Source organism: Protopterus annectens, chromosome 5.part0 (assembly GCF_019279795.1).
Source record: "Protopterus annectens isolate FY-2018-M chromosome 5.part0, PAN1.0, whole genome shotgun sequence".
Classification (NCBI taxonomy): Eukaryota; Metazoa; Chordata; order Ceratodontiformes; family Protopteridae; genus Protopterus; species Protopterus annectens.
In genome coordinates this window covers 142,474,038-142,493,713 of record NC_056735.1, presented here as the reverse complement: position 1 = coordinate 142,493,713, position 19,676 = coordinate 142,474,038, and the positions used below count along the sequence as shown (strand labels likewise).

General features: G+C 40.9%; 1 protein-coding gene across 1 annotated transcript in view; it reads right to left on the bottom strand.

The window, feature by feature from the left end:
- Positions 1–19,676, bottom strand: part of VWA3B (von Willebrand factor A domain containing 3B) — a 2,054,405-nt gene that overhangs the window by 45,491 nt on the left and 1,989,238 nt on the right. The window contains exon 30 of the mRNA XM_044071813.1: positions 6,540–6,632. Within this exon, the coding sequence (XP_043927748.1) occupies positions 6,540–6,632 (93 nt within the window). The remainder of the gene's footprint in view (positions 1–6,539; positions 6,633–19,676) is intronic.

Here is a 19,676-nt window from a genome sequence, read left to right as displayed (position 1 = left end):
TTTTTTGAAGAGTGCTAATGAGGAGCTCTGTTTGACATAGATAGGTAGTCTGTTCCAGAGTATGGGCAGTCTCTGGCACAGGAATCTATCCCTCCAGCATGTTCTGTTTATTGTGGTGACAAGGTTTAGGTCCCTAGAGCGTGCAGCTCGGGGGGATTGGGATTTCTTTAAGTGGAGCATGTCCAACAGCTCTGGGTTTGACATAGCTTTGTATGTTAGGCAGAGATCGCCCCCTGAGTAGGTGATATGCGATGGAGTAAAGCTGTAGTTTTTTGAGACGGTCTGCATAGGGCATCTGTTTGAGGCCAGTAATCCTCTTTGTGAAGTATTTCTGTGGTCTTTTCAGTTGTTGTAGATGTCTTGTGAGGTACATACCAAAAGGGGCATTGTACTCTATAATGGGTCTAATGAGTGATGAGTAGAGGGGAAAAAATGACCTCTTTTTTTCCTGGATGAGAATCTTTTTGTGATGAGATGAGCCATGTAGAAGGATTTCCTGACCACTGTGGCGATGTGATTATCAAAGGAGAGACTACTGTCCACCTGTGTCCCAAGTTATCACATTTTCAGCATTAAGTAGACTACCAGTTATGTGGTAGTTCATGGGTACAGAGTTTTTACCAAAGGCGATGACAATACACTTTTTGGCATTGAGCTTCAGGCCATGGCTTTGACACCAGGTATCTGTCTCAGTGAGGCCCTTTTGTAGTTTGTCCACATCGTTAGGAGTTTTGATTATGGCTACTAGTTTGCAGTCATCTGCAAACTTTGTTAGCTAAAGACCTTCTGTGTTAGCCTGCACTTCAGGGAAGTAGATACCAAACAGGAGAGGACCCAGGACTGAACCCTGTGGTACTCCACTTGTCACTGGTCTGAAGTCGGATTTGGAATGCGCTACTTTCACAGTATGGGTTCTGTCTGTGCACCAGTTGGCAACCCATCTTATGACATAGGGATTTATACCTAGTTTAGTGAGCTTATCTATAATTCCAGAGTGGGGGATGGTGTCAAAAGCCTTGGCGAGATCTAGATAAGCTGTGTGAACCATTTTACCCTCATCTATGGCTTTGGTGACTGCTTCAAAGAAGTCAATCAGGTTTAAGAGACATGATCTGCCTTTTACAAATCCAAACTGGGTAGGGTCCAGAGTTTGGAGATTACCAATGTCTTTGTTTATGAGTTCCATGATGATACGTTCCATGGCCTTGCAGACCAGGCTCATCAGGCTAATGGGGCAGTAGTTTCCAGGGTCCGTCATGGCTCCCCCTTTGTGGAGTGGGATAACCGTCGCGGTGCGCCATTCAGTGGGTACAAAGCCTGAGGTGAGGCTATGACTGAACATGGTACTTAGGTAGGGTGCCAGTTCATTCTGTCAGAGAAAGCTTCTCTGTTGTCCTGGTTCTGTGGACCCCCTCACCCCTAGGGTGGCACCTGCCATTAAATCCTCTTCCTCTGCATCTAGAACAGGATTCATCCTGACAATCTGGGAAAGATCCCTGGGACTTTCATAACCACATCTTCTTCACACTTCATTGGTTTCTATAGAAGGTCAGTTGGCTGGAAGAAAACTTGATCCCTATGGCAGATAAAATCTTTCCCTCTTGCTCGCTGCGGGTAAGAGTTTCTTTAACTGTCCAAACAAGGAGGACCCAAGGGGTGTTTATGAATGATGCCTTAAAGGGGTCCACAAACCTACAAAGCCTAATCCAGGCATATCTTTGAAGGGCTATGCTTATGCCAGCTGCTCAAGAGGTTCCCTCTGCAGCATGAGAAATTAACCTCATTAAGGAATTAGCAATCAATGACATAGTGGCCAATTGTGGAGATACCTTCTTGAGGTCCTCCTCCAACAAAGAGTCTGCCAGAAAGTTGGTGAGTTCCATGACCAGATCCCTCTGGAGATGCATGAAATGTGCCAAATAATTTAATGCCGTCAGCATAAAAGTAGCTGAGGCATACACATGCTTCCCATGCCTGTTCAAATTTATTTGGGAATGAACAGTACAGCTGTGCTTGGCTAGCTCCTTGTTAGTGGCTGCTGACATCACAGTAGCATCAACCAGGATGCCTTTACTCCAGTATGGGCGATCACTAGGGGGGCTGAGGTATTGGTCTGCATGCTTAGGAATGGATTCCATGATGTTTGGCTCCTTTCACATCCAGCGGGTGACCAAATCAATGAGCTCGTCCACTGGAAGCGTCACCCAGGACATAGATGAGCTTGTCCTGAAGGCCAATAGAAACACTGACTACTCAGGGGAAGGGGGTTGAGATGACCAGTCACCCTTTTGTTTCAGAATTTCCAAAATATCTCTAAAGGAGATGTCATTGGGTGGAGATGGGGGGACCCTTCCCCTTCATTGAAGTCAGTGTCTTCTGTCAGTGACTACAAAGGGGAGTCTAAGTGCTTCTTCTTGCACTGTCTCTTCCAATGAACCTCCACCATGGGATACTCAGGAGAGGAAATGGAAGACTGGGGAACCCCCTGCTGGGAGTAGGTCTGGAGGCTTTCCTGACGGGGCTGACTACAGGCAAGAAGAATGGGTGCAAAGCTCAGAGCAAAGGGAGACTGGGTAGGATCTGGGCAATGAGGGGCCCCTTCTCACAATCTGGAGAAAGCCCTCTCTGCCATGTGAAAGGCAGACAAAACTGGGGAAACTCCTCCCCTCTCCCTCGCATCTGGAGCAACCAAGGAAGAGAAGGAAGATGCCATCCTGGAGCCAATGCCTCCAGATAGCACTGGGCCCAAACTGTCAAGGGCTGAAACTCCTAGGGGCAGAGATGGCTCCAAAAGGGTCGGTACCAAGACCAACCCCGATGAATCAGTGCCAATTTCTCGGGTCTGGGACCTGCTCTGCTCTGAGGGCATTGCAGCAGAGCTAGTTCAGAACACTGCTAGAGTCAAATAAGGACAAATTCTTCACTCTAATGATGGCCCCCTCAGAAAAGCCAGATCCTGAAGTTCCGAAACTGAAGGTTGAATCAGAAGAGGAGATTGGGGTGCGGAAGTTGTAACTCTCATCGATCCCCCATGGGTCTAAGATGGCAAAATCCCCAAATGAATCTGTCTTTGAGAAAACTCCACATCATCCTGTCCATGTCTGAATGCAACAGCTGAGAGTATCTTGATGAGGCTGAAGAATGAATAGACTTGACTGGGGATAGGCTGGTCTGAGCGGTCAGGACTGGAGAAAGAGACTTACTCCAACATGGAGTATGGCTCCAGAACCTCCGATCCAAGTGCTTCTGACCCAAGGAGGATTTGCCCAGAGATGGAGAGCTCTGGATCCTAATAACATACAAGGAGCCACTTGGGCTCAAAGGCCGAAGATCCGACAGTGGTTGGGTCTTAGTTGGTACTGACTCTGTCGGATCTGAGGAACTTCTCAGATCTGAAGAGGTGCGGAGATCAGAAGGATCCAAAGTGGTTGGATCCGATAATTTTTGGCATTTTTCTGGCAAAGAAGACATGGATGCCAGGGGTGCCGAAGGGGCACGCTTCTTGAGATCCTTAGAAGCAAGGGTTTGAGGTCTAGAGATTGGTAAAAGACCTCTCAAAATCAACTTATTTCAATAATTGGCAAGGGCGTGGGGATTGAAAGCCACACATGTCACAATCAACCTCCAAATGTCCTGGCTGAAGACAAAACATACACCTCTTGTGGTCATCCGACTGAGGAATCTTATACCCACAAGAGGCACACCTTTAATAACCTGCAGGTTTGTCAGACATGCTGAAAGCAGAAGGGTTAGCGCACACACACTCACACACACACACACACACACGCACACACACACACACACACACACACACACACACACACGCGCGCGAGCGCGCGCCGGGAACGTTTTTTTTTTTTCATTATATACAGCTTGCGAAGAAGAGAAGGAGAGAAATTAATGGTTAAGAAGAAAATGTGGAGGGGGAAGTGCAAACAACCCTAACGCCAGCAAAAACTTAGCTAAAACTGGAGGTGAGGAAAGACAAAATATAAACTGTAGTAATACTAGTTGAAAAAGGAGCAAAGGAGGAGATCACTACAGAAATATACCTAAAGAATTAGGAAAAAGCCACTTATCTTTAGCTGAAGCTATGGAATTACATCTGAGCTGGAAGATGACAAACAAATCCTCCTTGGGTCAGAAGCACTTGGATCTGAAGGGTTAGAAGAGGAGTGAAACATTATGGGACAGAGAGGAGCTTGAGGCTCAGATCGTATGTTTTGAAAAGTGGCCAAGTCAGATCTGAGATCGGATCCATAGACCCAGTGAGGCAGAATGAAATGGAGAGCATAACTTCTGCATGTTATATACAGTAAAACAGAGGAGTATTTTAAATGTGGAAGGGGGGAGTATTTTCAGTGACTTTTGTATATGTTAAAGATATTAAAGTAAACAAGTACTTTTTTAGTTGTAAGAAATATAGATTTTATAGTATAACAAGAGAAAAGAAGTTGGACAAAAGGAAGTTTAATGTTTACTTGCTATGATCTTAGGTTGCTGGTGTGGGAGAAGGGTATAAAAGTGTGCTGGCTATATTTACAATTAGGATATTTCTCTTTTTATTTTACAAAGGGGAATATCTAGACTGTTACCTTTGACATAAGCTGTAAACAGGTGTTTTTGTAAGTACTGAGGCTCTAAAAATAAGACAAAATAATAAAAGCCATGAAACTGCTAAGCTTCTTACAACTGCAAAGATAGCAGCTTGTTTGTTTTCCACTGGAAAATGTTCAGTGGAGTCGAGAGGTCTACAGCTGAGGGCAACTGTCAATTCTTTTATGAATGACATTTACAAGACTGATTGCTAAGCACACTTCCATTGAGACAAGCTGTCTGCAGGAGCAAGCAGTTAAGCTTGAGAATTCTGAGTATTCTTTATTGAGGGAAATGCAAAATTTAAAGATACAATGGCAAGCAGTTCATTGGAAAAAAATAAGTTTGAAATTATGGAAAGTGAATAAGAGGCAACAACCTCCCCTGCATCCTTAATACCTCAATACACTTAATAGAACAGTGTACAATTTAGTTTTATTTAAAGTTATCCAGTACACTTTTTCTTGTGACTAAAAGTTGATTTTATGAGTAGGGGATTGGAAGCATTTGCATTCCTCTGATATAATAATAAGGTTAATTAAAATGATATATTAAGGATTGGAGGCAAGAATTAAAGTGTGAGGGTTCCTTCAGGTAATCTGTGAACAGAGGACCCAGGCAGGGATTCATCTTTTTCCTTTTTAGTTGCTTTATACTTAAGCCATTGGCAAAGAAAATAAAGGAGTCCGAAATACAAAGACGTAATTGGTATGGTAATCAAGAAAAGTTGGCTTTATTTATAGATTATATTATTTTGCATATGATAAATCCAGAAAAGGACATCTCAGAGTTGCAGAACATTTTCAGACAGGTTCAAGTTTTTTTTGGAATATAAAATGAATTGGGATAAAACAAAGATTATAGCTGTAAACTATGTACCCACACTGAAATTGGTACATCAATACCCATATCTGTGAGGACATGATAGATGAAGTATTTAAGTATGGATTAAAAAGGCTCCTATTATGGCAGCTAATCCCAATTACTCCTACCTGGGAAGCCCTAATGGTCTATCCATTCCCCCAGCAACAAGAGTTGAGTGGTACAGAGCAGGCCAGCTGCAGGTCATTTGAAGCATCCCTTCCCTAGGCTGATCATAGGCTTACAATTGCTGCCACTTGGAGAAAGAAGGCATGTGCATTCTCCCGTCCACACACATATTTACTATTAACACATTAAAGTGGGGAAATCTTTACCAAACATAGGGCAAGCGAGTGATAGATCTAGCCACAGATAACTGTTGCCAGTATTGCAGTCCACACAGCCTCCCTCCCCAAGAGATGACCAAGCTGGCATCAGTCATTCAAGCTCATCCTTCTATCCGTTGTGCTCTTAAATTTCAACTGGGGCTTGTGTGTATAATATTATCAAATGCAGAGAAACACATCACTTGGTCAGGGAAGAATCCAACTCCTTTGCTGAAGCAAGCAATGTTATTCTGGATGACATCAATCAAAAAAAGTTAAGTGTAACATTGTTTTACTCCATCACTATCTATGAAACTTAGCATAACATTGAATAGATTTTCATGGGAGGACAATGGATTAGGAGTCATCTGAACCTTATCAGAGGCTAGATCTCTTCTGATTATATGACATGTACTAACTCATATCAGACATTTGTTGCAGAATAACAGCTTTGTTTTTGTAATTGTTCTTACTAACAGTGGCTCACATTTTGTAAGTTATGAATTTGCTGGTGTTAACTTCCTTCCTTCTATTCTCTGAGTCCAAGTTGTCTCTGTCCAGATCTGATAGAGACATCTGTAATTAAATTTAGAGGATCTATAACAATGTATTGCTGCTTACCATTCAAATCCATTTTATCTGTTTCTTGTTGAAGAAAAAAATTACTCTATTTAAGGACACTACATTCTAATGCATTTCTTTAAGACTAGCTAGTGACCTTTAAAACTGAGGAACAGACAGAAGTAAGTTAATTACCTCCAGTGTTAGATCAGGCATTATTTTAAGGACAGCCCCAGGACAGTAATGGTCAGGATACAGTGGATGAAGACCAATCACAGGATCTTTTTCCTAAATAAAACAAAGGTAAATTGTTATAAATATCCCAGTTTACATTGTAAAAGCATTAATCACATAACCCAGTGAAAACATAAATTAGGAAAAGCACGTCACAAGAAAGTAATTGCTATCTACTGCAACATATACAACAAAAAAATACATTGGCCATACTGCTGACATAAAAGAAAGGTGCTTCCCTGTAACCTAGATGATGCAGGTTGACGTATCAACCCATATACTAAGAGTGGTCATGAGAGGAAGACAGTGAGTGTTTTCTTTGATGGGTGCAGAAAGATGTTTCCACTCTTGTTGGAGTACCAACACTGAAAGAGACAAGTACAACTACAAGAGGATCTGCATAAGTACAAAGTAGGAAGGGAAGGCACTTTACAATGGCTGAACTTGTGAGTGGAAATCCTGATGCATGCAGGAGCACTTGTGGGTGGAAATCCTGATGCATGCAGGCCTAGCCAAAAATCTTGAGGCATGCATTTATGGGCAAAAATCCTTAAGAATGTAGGTTTGGGTAAAACTTTTGAGACAAGCAGGTTTAGACAAAAATACTAGTATACAGGTTTGTGTAAAAAGAACATCCTTGGCATGCAGGTTTGTTTGTAAAAAGTCATTGAGACATGCATGTTTGTGTAAAAATCCTGAGACATCCAGTTGATGGTAAAATTCCTGAGGTGATCTACTGGCCAGTTCTGCTATCCATTCACCAAATACTGCTTCCACAGGACATGATCATGTACTTGATTGTTCAAAAAACAGTATGAAACCAGCCCTGGAATGGCCACTCCTTACACTTTTTAGCTTAAGTTTATCCATATACATTGTCCCTGAGGTTTGGCACACAGCAGTAGAGATGTCACACCATAATGGTGGCCTTATCACTGACTCTCAGGGATTATAGCACCATCAGCCTGGCAAGTCTTATCACTAAAGTCATGGAACATATTACTATTGACCTGATAAACTTTGATATAAAAAGAATCTCATCAGACTAGACTTCTATCAGATTAGCTTGGTCAAGGGTAAATCCTTGGCAATGAATCTGGCTAACTTTTCTTTTTGTGGCAGTGGCTGTCGATAGCAATCATACTATGTCATACCTTGACCTGGACAAGGCATTTGACATCGTTCCCCATGCAAACATAGTTACTAAACGTAATGCTTTAAAAATAGATCCCCGTGTGGAAAGATGAATTGCTAACTGGCTAATCCACACAGTGTGGGTGATAGATGCTTCAACAGAGAATATGAAGGGAAATCAGTGGTGTCTCAAAGAGCTCAGAAATGGGATCTGTTCTGATTGGAATGTAATTTTCTGATCTCCAGACAATGAACTAAAACCTCTGGCTAACTAAGTTTGCAGACTACTGTAAACTGGGAGGCATTATCAAGTATCCTTTTGATGCCCAAACCCCTCAGCAAGAACTTACACTTGTAAATACCTGCTGTATTAAATGGGCTATAATTAAATGCAAAAAAGTACAATATTGTCACATTTGCTACCCATCCCCCAACATAAAGTACAGACAACACCATATTTCAGAATGAGTGTGTTGCTAGGTACCTTGGAAAAGGGGTCACAAATTCTCTCTCATTTGATCATGAAGTGAAAACAGTGGTCAAAAATCGTTCCATTTAGCACAACAAATTGCTGAGGAATATCATCCAGATCCAAAGAGGTCATTGTTCTATTATATTCAGCATTGATTAGGCCAATTACTGAGAGCAGTGCTCCTTTTGGATTATCCAGATCCAAAGAGGTCATTGTTCTATTATATTCAGCATTGATTAGGCCAATTACTGAGAGCAGTGCCCCGTTTGGATCTTCCAGATCCAAAGAGGTCATTGTTCTATTATATTCAGCATTGATTAGGCCAATTACTGAGAGCAGTGCCCCTTTTGGATTATCCATATCCAAAGAGGTCATTGTTCTATTATATTCAGCATTGATTCGGCCAATTACTGAGAGCAGTGCCCCTTTTGGATTATCCAGATCCAAAGAGGTCATTGTTCTATTATATTCAGCATTGATTAGGCCAATTACTGAGAGCAGTGCCCCTTTTGAATCATCCAGATCCAAAGAGGTCATTGTTCTATTATATTCAGCATTGATTAGGCCAATTACTGAGAGCAGTGCCCCTTTTGGATTATCCAGATCCAAAGAGGTCATTGTTCTATTATATTCAGCATTGATTCGGCCAATTACTGAGAGCAGTGCCCCTTTTGGATTATCCAGATCCAAAGAGGTCATTGTTCTATTATATTCAGCATTGATTAGGCCAATTACTGAGAGCAGTGCCCCTTTTGGAATATCCAGATCTAAAGAGGTCATTGTTCTATTATATTCAGCATTGATTAGGCCAATTACTAAGTGCAGTGCCCCTTTTGGTATGTATCTCACAGACATAATCAAACACCTAGAAAGAACTCAAAGGTTCCTAACTAAGATCATCACTGGCCTAAAATCCATAAGCTACCAAGAATGACTGAAAGCACTGTCCTTTATGCAATATCTTATAGACTCCTGAGGTGTAATCTATGCTTTGCCTTCTAAGTCATTAGGAACCCAGTGGTCCTGGAGCACTTGTATCTCCACAAATCAAATAGCTCCACTAATGCCAGAACCAGTGACCTAATTCTTCCACAGAAGAAAATTAAATTATGATGGAGTGATAGGTGCATCACACAGCACTTCCACCACCTCTGGAACAGACTCTACCTGCACATTATGTAGTGTGATATACTATCTTCCTTCATACGGGATTTGGGTGATTGTTTGAGTACTCAATTTCATCCCAGACTTGACTAGCCTAGATGTCCTCAAGAGTTGGGTACAGTATAAGGGTGGGTACTATCAAAGCTTAAATGGTCACAAGACTCAGTTGCCTTAAATTTCCTATGATTCTATGATCCTAAGGTGGAATACTGAAGCAAGCTATGGAAATTGCAATAAAACCCACAATGTAAGACTGACTATTACCCTCTGTCACCCCAAACCTGCCAGAAGGAATTCATGGGTCAGTTGGAGCTGTGGATGTAGAACTAATAACAGATGGACAGCTGGCTGAGACATACCTGGATACAGCAACGTTTTGAAAATTATTACATTGGAAAAGCACACACATACACACACACACACACACACACACACACACACACACACACACACACACGCAAATAAATATTTTTGACATGGATATATAATACATTTCAGTTTTAGAAACAGCAAAATTATTTTAAATAAAGAATACATACAAGATGGAAACATTATTTGTGCATGAATTCAGAGCATAAAAGACTTATTTTGCTTACATATTCAGCCTTCACCATAACCATCATTACTTTTGGAAGTGTACAATTCTTTTTATATCAACAGAAAGATGCATGTGACATCACGAAATATGCATCCTCCAAGTAGTACCTTTAAGATAAAACTTAGACCCTATTGTATTCCCTTTGCATGCTTATGTCATGTAGGTGGATGAGAGTAGCCATAAGGCATGGTTACTGGGAGTACTCCCACCTTGGGGTCAAGGACAGCAAACCCCCAGATTACTCATTTATACAGCTTAGCTTGTTGTTATTCTGTTTTAGCCTTCATAGACAAGTGGTCTAGCCCTGCTCACATGGCATCCCATGGCCTTCCACTCAGGAAAGACAAGTATACTCAGCCTTGTTATTCCTTTTGTTGCCCCTTGCTAATTCCAACAGATACTTGAACTGCTTATTGGAGTCATGTCAGCTTCATCATAATCTGGCCCTTATGCTTCTAGGCCAACAGAGCTGGCATAAAGAAGTCGGCATGCTATTATTGCTAAATTAGGGACATTTTGGTTTGCTTAATGTATGTCCAATAAATGTGCAAACACTGGATATTATTCTAAGTAACTTCAATTTTTATTATTGCTAGAAATAGTTATTTTTATTTTCACACTGATGGAAGCATTATGGTTTGACCAATGCATAAGTTTAGTAAGATTCTGATCAGGATGAATGTTACTTGAATAAGCATTATAGAGGTTACAGTGTTTAACTATAAAAACAGAAGCTTCCTGATCTGATTTGTAGTCTGTGCTTTAGTAAAGTTACAAGCAAGATGTAGGCTGTTTAAATGAGCGTAACAGAGACAGGCCACACTGGAAACGTAGCTCTGATTAACTGCTACAGATAGGCATTACTGCGAATGAGTTTAACTTGCACTGTTACAAGAATTATTTTGCTTTATGTAGTAGTACACATTATCAGTAGTTTGGCTTGCCTAATTCTTGTTTCCATGAAGTTTGCAAATCAGATTAATGTTATCTGAATGGGCATTTGGCGGCCATAACAGAATGTAGCTCCTGCTGATAATAAGCAGATATATACCACTATTTACTTTGGGCTTCACTGAGAAGTTCTAGGTATGTTTGCACCTGGGTTATGGCTGAAAATTATCCAAGAACTAGTCCACCTACCAGGTTAAGAAAGAAAAATAATAAATAAATAAAACATTTAATTGCTGTTAATTTTTGGTGTCATGTCCTATCGCATTGTCATCTGGGAATATGCTATGGTCCATAGTTATACATTCACAAATCCCAATTCTATTTATGAATATGCAATGTCATAAGTGAATGATTTTGCAAGGTACCCTAAGGAGATATAAGATTATTATGTCACACTTGATGGTGTACTGTCAGATACTATAAATAATTAATGAAGTTGACGGGTCATGTCACAAAGGGCTTAAGTCTGAGAGTAATCATTGCTAACTAGTAATGACTTTGTGCTGTAGGTAAACCGGTGAGCAGTAAACTATAATAAATAAAAAATAGGATCCACTGTTCAGAACTAAAATATATGGAGAGATGATGATTATTACAAAGACTATTTAGAAGTTCCAGGAAAACTTTTACTTTTTTTTTACAGTTGTCTTATGATTTCACAACAAATTAAAGTCGTTATGCCATGCAGCCTTTATAGCCTGATGATACTGTTAAAAAGCTTTGAATAAATTATACGTGAATGGAATGTGATCCTATTGCCATACTCATATTGAAAAAGATGTTTCAGAGAAGGTGGAAAGCTGCCAGTGTTTTTTTTTTTTTTTAATTTCCAGACTACTACACTAAAGTAATTCTACTATTGGAATAATCATATTTTAGTGAGAGTATTTTCATATACATTTTAATTCTGCATTTTCATAATTTGATTGTAAATTCTTCATAATTTTATTAATATAAAACATTGAATTTTTGTGGACTGATCATGGAAGTTTTAATATTTTAATGACATTCAACTTAATGATGAATCTAATACAATGTATTATTAGTACATGAAAATTAACATAAGACTAAGTTACACCTTATATGTTTAGTCATGCAGATACAATTAGCTTCCTAGTGAATGTCCTGAGCTATTTCTTTATTAGTAATTTCTCTGTAGGTCATAATAGTTAATAAGACAATTTTGGTGGCCATAAGATGGCAAAGCACTGTAAGGGTATAATGATAAAGACTCAATTATATGAGTCTAATGGAGGTAAAGTATGTAACTTTTTTGGTTATTTATGCTATTCATGCTACATTTGCTTTAAACTGCACAAATATAAAGAAAAGCTGCATTATATTAAGAAGTTGGAAATATGTCTTTGTCATCTGTTGGTACTTCTGAAGTTAGATTGAGTGCATGGGCATGTTACTGACTGGTAAACTGACTGATCATATAGATGGGAAAGTGGAATAACATTTTGTTTACTTTTACTGAATTGTAGGGACCAATCTGCACCTCTTCTACAGCACCGACTCCTCAGGAGGTAAATAAGGTACCCATTATCCTCATTTCATTATGAACTTGTCACAGTTTGTTAAAGGCTTTAGAGTGGTCAATAAAGCTGAGGTTAATACTTATACAGGACTCCCTTGCTTTCTTTATTATCAGCCAGATGCAGGGGCAGCTTGTGCTATTGGACTGCAGGACTGCAGACCCCCCCCCCCCCAGCTGTGAAAAGAAAGAAAAAGAATAAAAAAAAATAAAATATTTAGTCCTGGCTGCTTAGCTGCGTGTCGACTGACTCGCTGTTAAAGTCCCGGAACTCAAACTGTGCATGTGTGCTCAGCGAGTTCTGGGTTTAAAAAAAAAAAGTTTCTGTAAATCCAGACTGCTGTTACAGCAGTCTGGATTAAGAAGAGAAGGCATCAGTGCACAGATGCCCAGAAGTCTATGCGGTTTGTAACTACAATAAAGTTGAAGGAGATTGGACTGCCATGTCCACAGTCATGTATGTGATGTGGATGGCTGGATGGCTACTGACTGGTTCTCGGTCTCTTCCCGCGCTTTGTGTGCTGAGAAAAAAAGAGCGAGAAACAGTCAGTAGCAGTACTTAGCAGACAGTTGGGTTATCAGTTTGTTTGGATTTGACTAGAGCTGTACGCCATTCTTCACAGAAACGTCTTCAGTTATCCAGCCCAGCACTAGCAGGTAAGCAAACTCTAAATACTGAAATCCACTCATAAGTTAGCACACAATGCAGAATCCTGCTGAAGTGTAAACTTCAAGAAACAAGCTGTGGCAAAAGCCTGTGTTACTCCTCTTGTACAGCTTAAGAGCTGTCAAATATTAAACTGGTACAAATGCTGAATTTGGCTGTTATGCTCGTCCAAATCAGAACTGTGACCTGAAGAATAATATATTGGTGAAGTACGCTTGTTTCATCTTTACTAATATGCAGAGGCCCTTAACTGTAACCTGCCCAAGCAACAAAGACCTCTGAAACTGAAACGCAAACAAACACCAATCACAACCAATGTGTCACATAGTTCACAACACCAGTGTGCCACCCAGCAACAGCCCCTAAGGCAAGACAATGTACCTAACACTTTAGTCATAGGTGACTCTATAGTCCGGCATACTGATGTCCCTCTCACCAGGTTGAATAAGGAGAAAATTACAGTCAGCTGCCTGTTGGGTGCCAGGATCCGCCACATAATGCATGCACTCAAGTCACTCCACAACAAGTACAAATATGACTCTGTCATTGTCCATGTTGGAGTGAATGACTTGAGACGTACCTCCCTGGACTACATGAAAAGAGACATGGAAGAGCTCTCGGATCATGTGGCCCAGGCAGGTATGACCCTAGCCCTGAGTAGCATCCTGCCTTCGCCCAGAATGATACCACAATATAAGGATAAAATGATTGACTTCAACAATTGGCTGAGCTTATGGTGTCATTCAAAGGGGATCCTGTATCTGTCTGCCTGGGATGACATGATTGACAGACCACGATGCTTTGCCAGAGATGGTCTGCACCTGTCGCCCCTGGGATTCAGGTTACTGGCTAAGGCTCTTGCCACCCCTATAGTGCCTTTTTTAGGCAAACTTCAAAGGACAAAACCACCACCGTAACAGGTACAAGCATGCAAAATCTGAAGGTAATGCTACTCAATGCTAGAAGTCTAAACCTCAAAATGCACTCTCTCGAGGCACTCCTAAAAATGGAGAACATCGATATCTGTGCAGTAACTGAGACCTGGTTCAAGGCTCCAGAGAGCATCCCTGCAATACCAGGCTACAACTCTTACCACACTTTTCAGCCACCAAACCAGGACCGAAACACTAAAGGTGGAGGAGTGTCAGTATTCACCAAGGATATTCACACCACCAGGCTAGTTGGCCAACACAATGTGTCTGAAATTCTCCAAGTGCAACTAACACTAGGTAAGACTGCAATCCAAATTGTAGCTTGCTACAGATCCCCACCATACCCAAAGATTCTCACTACACCTTTCTAAACATACTGGAAAATATTAAGATAGAACCAAACACCCTAATACTGGGTGATTTTAACTATCCTGCCATTAACTGGGAAAACTACTCATGTCCCAACACCTTTGCGCAACAGTTCTTGGAATTCATAAATTCCAACGCCCTGGATCAACTAATCCATAGTCCCACCAGGGGCTCCAATATCCTAGACCTGGTCATTACCAACATGGGAAATCAATGCTCCATACCTATGGTCACCCCCTCGTTAGTCAGGTCTGACCATAAGCTAATCACCCTTAACATCCACATCCCACCCCCACCCCCCAGTAAAGAAACCACCATAAAAAATTTCTCCAAAGCCAACTTCATGCTACTCAAGTCAGAAGTGACAAACTTCATGACACCCATGCAGACAGGAACTGAAAGTCCAACTGCTGAATCCTACACTAAGGCACTGTACGAGCACATCCACTCATGCATGAATCGTGCCATCCCATATAGAACCAAAATGCTCTCATCCAAAAAAAGGAAGCCAATCTGGTGGTCCCCTGCCATAAACAAACTTTACAACAAAAGGAAGAAACTTTTGCAGAAAAGAGGAAAATCCTAGGATGCAAAAAACTCCCTTACTAGCCTCAGTAAGAAACTGAGATGCCTCATAATATCCTCCAAAGTTAGTTACGAAAATAAAATTGCCAAAGATTCCAAAGACAACCACAAAGCATTCTATAACTATGTCAAGAATCTAAATGGCAATGCTCAGATCTGCTCTGAGCTAAAACAGAATGGCATTAAATATACTGATCCGAAGGATATTGCCAATATCCTGGCAGATTGATTCAGTGCCAACTTCACCCCCCTCTCACCCCCTAAATGGCCCATCTCAATACCGGAAGATTGCCAAATTCCAGTAATAACGGCCACACAGGTACAAAACGCACTCTCTAAAGCCAAGAATACAGCATCCATGGGACCAGATGACATCCCGGGCTGTGTACTACATGAACTACAATATGAACTGGCACCTCACCTAAGTGTCATGTTTAATCATAGCCTCACCTCAGGTTTCGTGCCCACTGAGTGGCGCAGAGCTACAGTTATCCCAATCCACAAGGGGGGATCCACCTTGGATCCCGTAAACTACCGTCCCATCAGTCTGACAAGCCTTATTTGCAAGGCCATGGAGCGTATTATCATGGAACTTATAAACAAAGACATTGGCAACCTTCAAACACTGGACCCCACCCAGTTTGGTTTTGTGAAGGGCCGATCTTGTCTCCTGAACCTGATTGACTTCTTTAAATCAGTCTCCAGAGCCATGGACAAGGGTAAGGTGGTCCACACAGCCTATCTAGACCTTGCCAAGGCCTTTGACACCATCCCCCACTCTGGAATCATAGATAAACTTACTAAGTTAGGCATTAATCCCTATGTCACCCAATGGGTTGCTAAATGGCTTACTGACAGAACCCACACTGTAAAAGTAGCCAACTCCAAATCAATCTCCAGACAAGTGACAAGTGGAGTACCTCAGGGTTCAGTCCTGGGGCCGCTCTTGTTTGGCATCTACTTCTCTGAAGTACAGGTCAACACTAAGGGACTCTGGCTAACAAAGTTTGCAGATGACTGCAAACTGGGAGCCATTATTGAATCCCCAAATGATGTGGATACTCTACAAAAGGGCCTTACAGAAACAGATGCTTGGTGCCAGAGCCATGGGCTCAAGCTCAATGCCAAGAAATGTATTGTTATCCCCTTTGGGAAAAAACATGTATCCATGAATTACCATATAGGTGGCAGTACACTAAACACAGAAAGTGTGATAAGAGACTTAGGGGCACAGGTGGACAGTGGTCTCACCTTCGATAACCACATCGCCACAACAGTCAGGAAATCCTTCTATGTGGCACACCTCATCATGAAGGGCTTTTCATCCAGAAAAAAGGAGGTCATTGTCCCACTGTACTCATCCCTCATTAGACCCATTATAGAATACAACGCCCCATTTGGTATGTACCTCTCAAGACATCTGCAACAACTGGAAAGGCCTCAGAAATACCTTACTAAAAGAATCACAGGCCTAAAGCAGGTGCCCTATGCTGACCGCCTTAACAAACTCCAGCTATACTCTGTCGCATATCGTCTACTCAGAGGCGATCTCTGCTTAACATACAAGGCCATGTCAAACCCAGAGCTGTTGGACATGCTACACTTAAAGAAATCCCAATCCCTCAGAGCTACACGCTCCAGGGATCTAAACCTTGTCATCACAATAAACAAAACATGCTGGAGGGATAGGTTCCTGACCCAGAGACTCCCCAGACTCTGGAATAGATTGCCCATACATGTCAAGCAGAGTGCCTCTTTGGACCTTTTCAAGAGGAACCTTGACGATTGGATGGGAGAAAGGAAATTCACCCCAGGGATCACGTCAGTCACCCTGCTAGACAGGGGTCCAGGAAAGTAAATAATATGGGAAGAAATAGCCAGGGAATTGTTATGGCTAGGCTTGTATAGGCCCTAGGGCTGATAGCCTAGTACCAACCTATGAACCTATGAACCTATGAACCTAATATGCTTTAGGAGGGCAATGCATAAATTAGAAGCTGTAGACAACAAAATAGCACAACAGAACAACCATGTTCATTAATCAATAATTTATCAGTACACCAGAGTAGGCCCATAAAGAGGTGGGAGAAGTTAATTAGTTAACAGCAACTGAACATTGTAATCAGACATGACAGAAGTATCCAGAATGAAATGAGCCGACTAAAATAGTGCAACAACATGGACTATGGGAATAAGAGGAGGCTATAGCAATATGTAAGTGGGAAATCTGGAAGATGGGTTAAGGGAGGGGTGATGTGGCTAAAAATAATAGCAGTCATAATCAGGGATTGTCTGCAGCAGTGCAAATGTCATTGTAAAACAGTCCAGAAGAGATGAACACCAGAGCACAGTGGCAGATAGAATGACACTGCAGATGGGATACAGAGAAATAGTTTAGCCGAAACTCTTAACACAATGAGTCAGAGTGAAACAGGTACAAAATACACCAGAATGTACCACGCTTACTCGTTTGAATGGATTTTTTACCAACAGTAGAGGCAGGATACTGAAGTAGCCCTTTGACAGAGTAAAAAAATGCAACAAAGGCCTGAACTAGCAGCTATGGGGAAGCATAAGCTGTTTGGTATGAAAACAGGCTTGTAATAATACTAGGACCTGAATGAGATCATAACCATTATTGGCAGTTACAGCAGGTTTAAATACTGGTTATATGCTTTTCGCTAGAACTGATGGTATATGTGATAACAATGGTTTTATAAGGGGAGAATGCCTGATTGAAACCAGAAGAACAGCAACATGAGACAGCCATTACACTTCTATCGATGGACCACTGACTGCCTGGAAAAAAAAACAATTTGGACAGTAACTGCTGAGTTGAATAAAGTCTGTTTATTATGATACTGCTGTAAGGGTCTGTGATGACCGCGCCCTGGCCCAGCAATCAAGGAGCCTCAATCCTCACCACTAACACCAGGGAGGTCATCTCATAGATGAGAGAGAAGGATAACTAATACACACAGTAAAGTATTATTTCCCTTAAGTGCACACAGAGATCACAGTCACTCTGGGGCTGGTTGCTCCCTTGCTCACCAGGTCCCCAATAAGACTCCCCACTGGCACAGCTATAGGGTCCAGGTCTCAGCCTAGCTAGACAAGCTAAAACCTCCAGTACCCTATCTGTCCAGCCAGTGCTTCATGTCCCTGCCCAAGTAGCTGACACAACACACACACACTTTGAAATAAGTATTCATACAACTTCACAGACATATGGGAAAGGCTGACACAGATTCTCCAGCTGTGCCCCTTTACCCAGACCATATGGTAGTAATCCTTGCCACCACCCAGCTAATAATATCAGCTATTAAAAGGCCCTTAAAAGCGTGTCCAATTATTACTGTGCAATATTATTAGCCAATGGAAGGGCTTAGACAGTAAGCTCTATAGATATACAATGTACTCTAAAGCATAATCTATCTCTACATAAACCAGCCACAGGTAGAAGGTTTAAAATTATTTAATAATAAATAATTAAAACACAAGACAAAACTACTACACCACAGAGATATCTAAGAGTTCAAAGATCACATAGAAACTTAAAATAATACAGTAGGACAGGTCTGATGTCAAAGAAAAACACCTAAATAATCTATACTAGCTTTAACTATTCCTACAAGAAATCACAGTGCTAGAAACTTACATGTGAGCTTAGGCAGAGTGCTGAGTTAGATATCCAAGATCAAAATGCTTTTAGTCTCTTGTGAGAAAAAGTATTTAAACATTACTAACAAACATGTCTCTAAGGCCCTCCCAAATTACATAATTTTTGACACTTGGTCTGGAGTTCTCACGCCACAAACTGCATTATTTAGCAATCTATCACCTGCTCAGAAACTTACAACAATATAAGTAATTTCACATGTATACTCTTAATAGAAACCAGAGCAATAAAACACATTCCACATCTAAATTCTGGTCATAAACTTTAGCCTTAAAACAATGGGCATGAAACCTTCATCCAGACTCAGTGGAGCCGAATTCTAACATAAAAGGGTCTCAACATGCTTCACTGGGCCAGTAGAGTGCAATGTTGTCACATATTTTACAGTTCCACATTTCACAGTATTCTTTTACGCTCAAGAAAACATGCCTGTATTTTACATTTATTTACAAATGCCAGAATTATATATCAAATTCTATTTGACTAGGCTGGCAGCCTTCACCCATCTCTCCCCAATTGTCACAGGGTCTTTCCCTAAAAATTCTCTTACTCTGTTGTCTATGTCACATAACTGTGTTTATTATTATTTTTAACTATGACTTCATTCTCTAAGCTCTGGGTTTATCTAGAAAATTCTGGACTATGCTAATATGAAAAAAGGTAGAAATCAGTGCAAAAAATTAAATTGTTACTATTTCCACAGCTCTTGCATTTATTTTTGGGAGAGCATCTCTAACATTTTACTAGCTTGAATGTGTTTGTGGCTACTGAGACCCCTTCAAATGTGTGGGCCTCTTTTTTGCTAAGTCTAAAGGATATGCTGTGATATCTTAGCACACAATTACCTCCTGGTGAAAGACTTGGAGGTGAGCTTCACTTGCATAGGCAAGTGAATATATACATATATATATATATATATATATATATATATATATATATACACATATATATATATATATATATATATATATATATATATATACACACGTGTGTGTACATGAGAGCGTGTG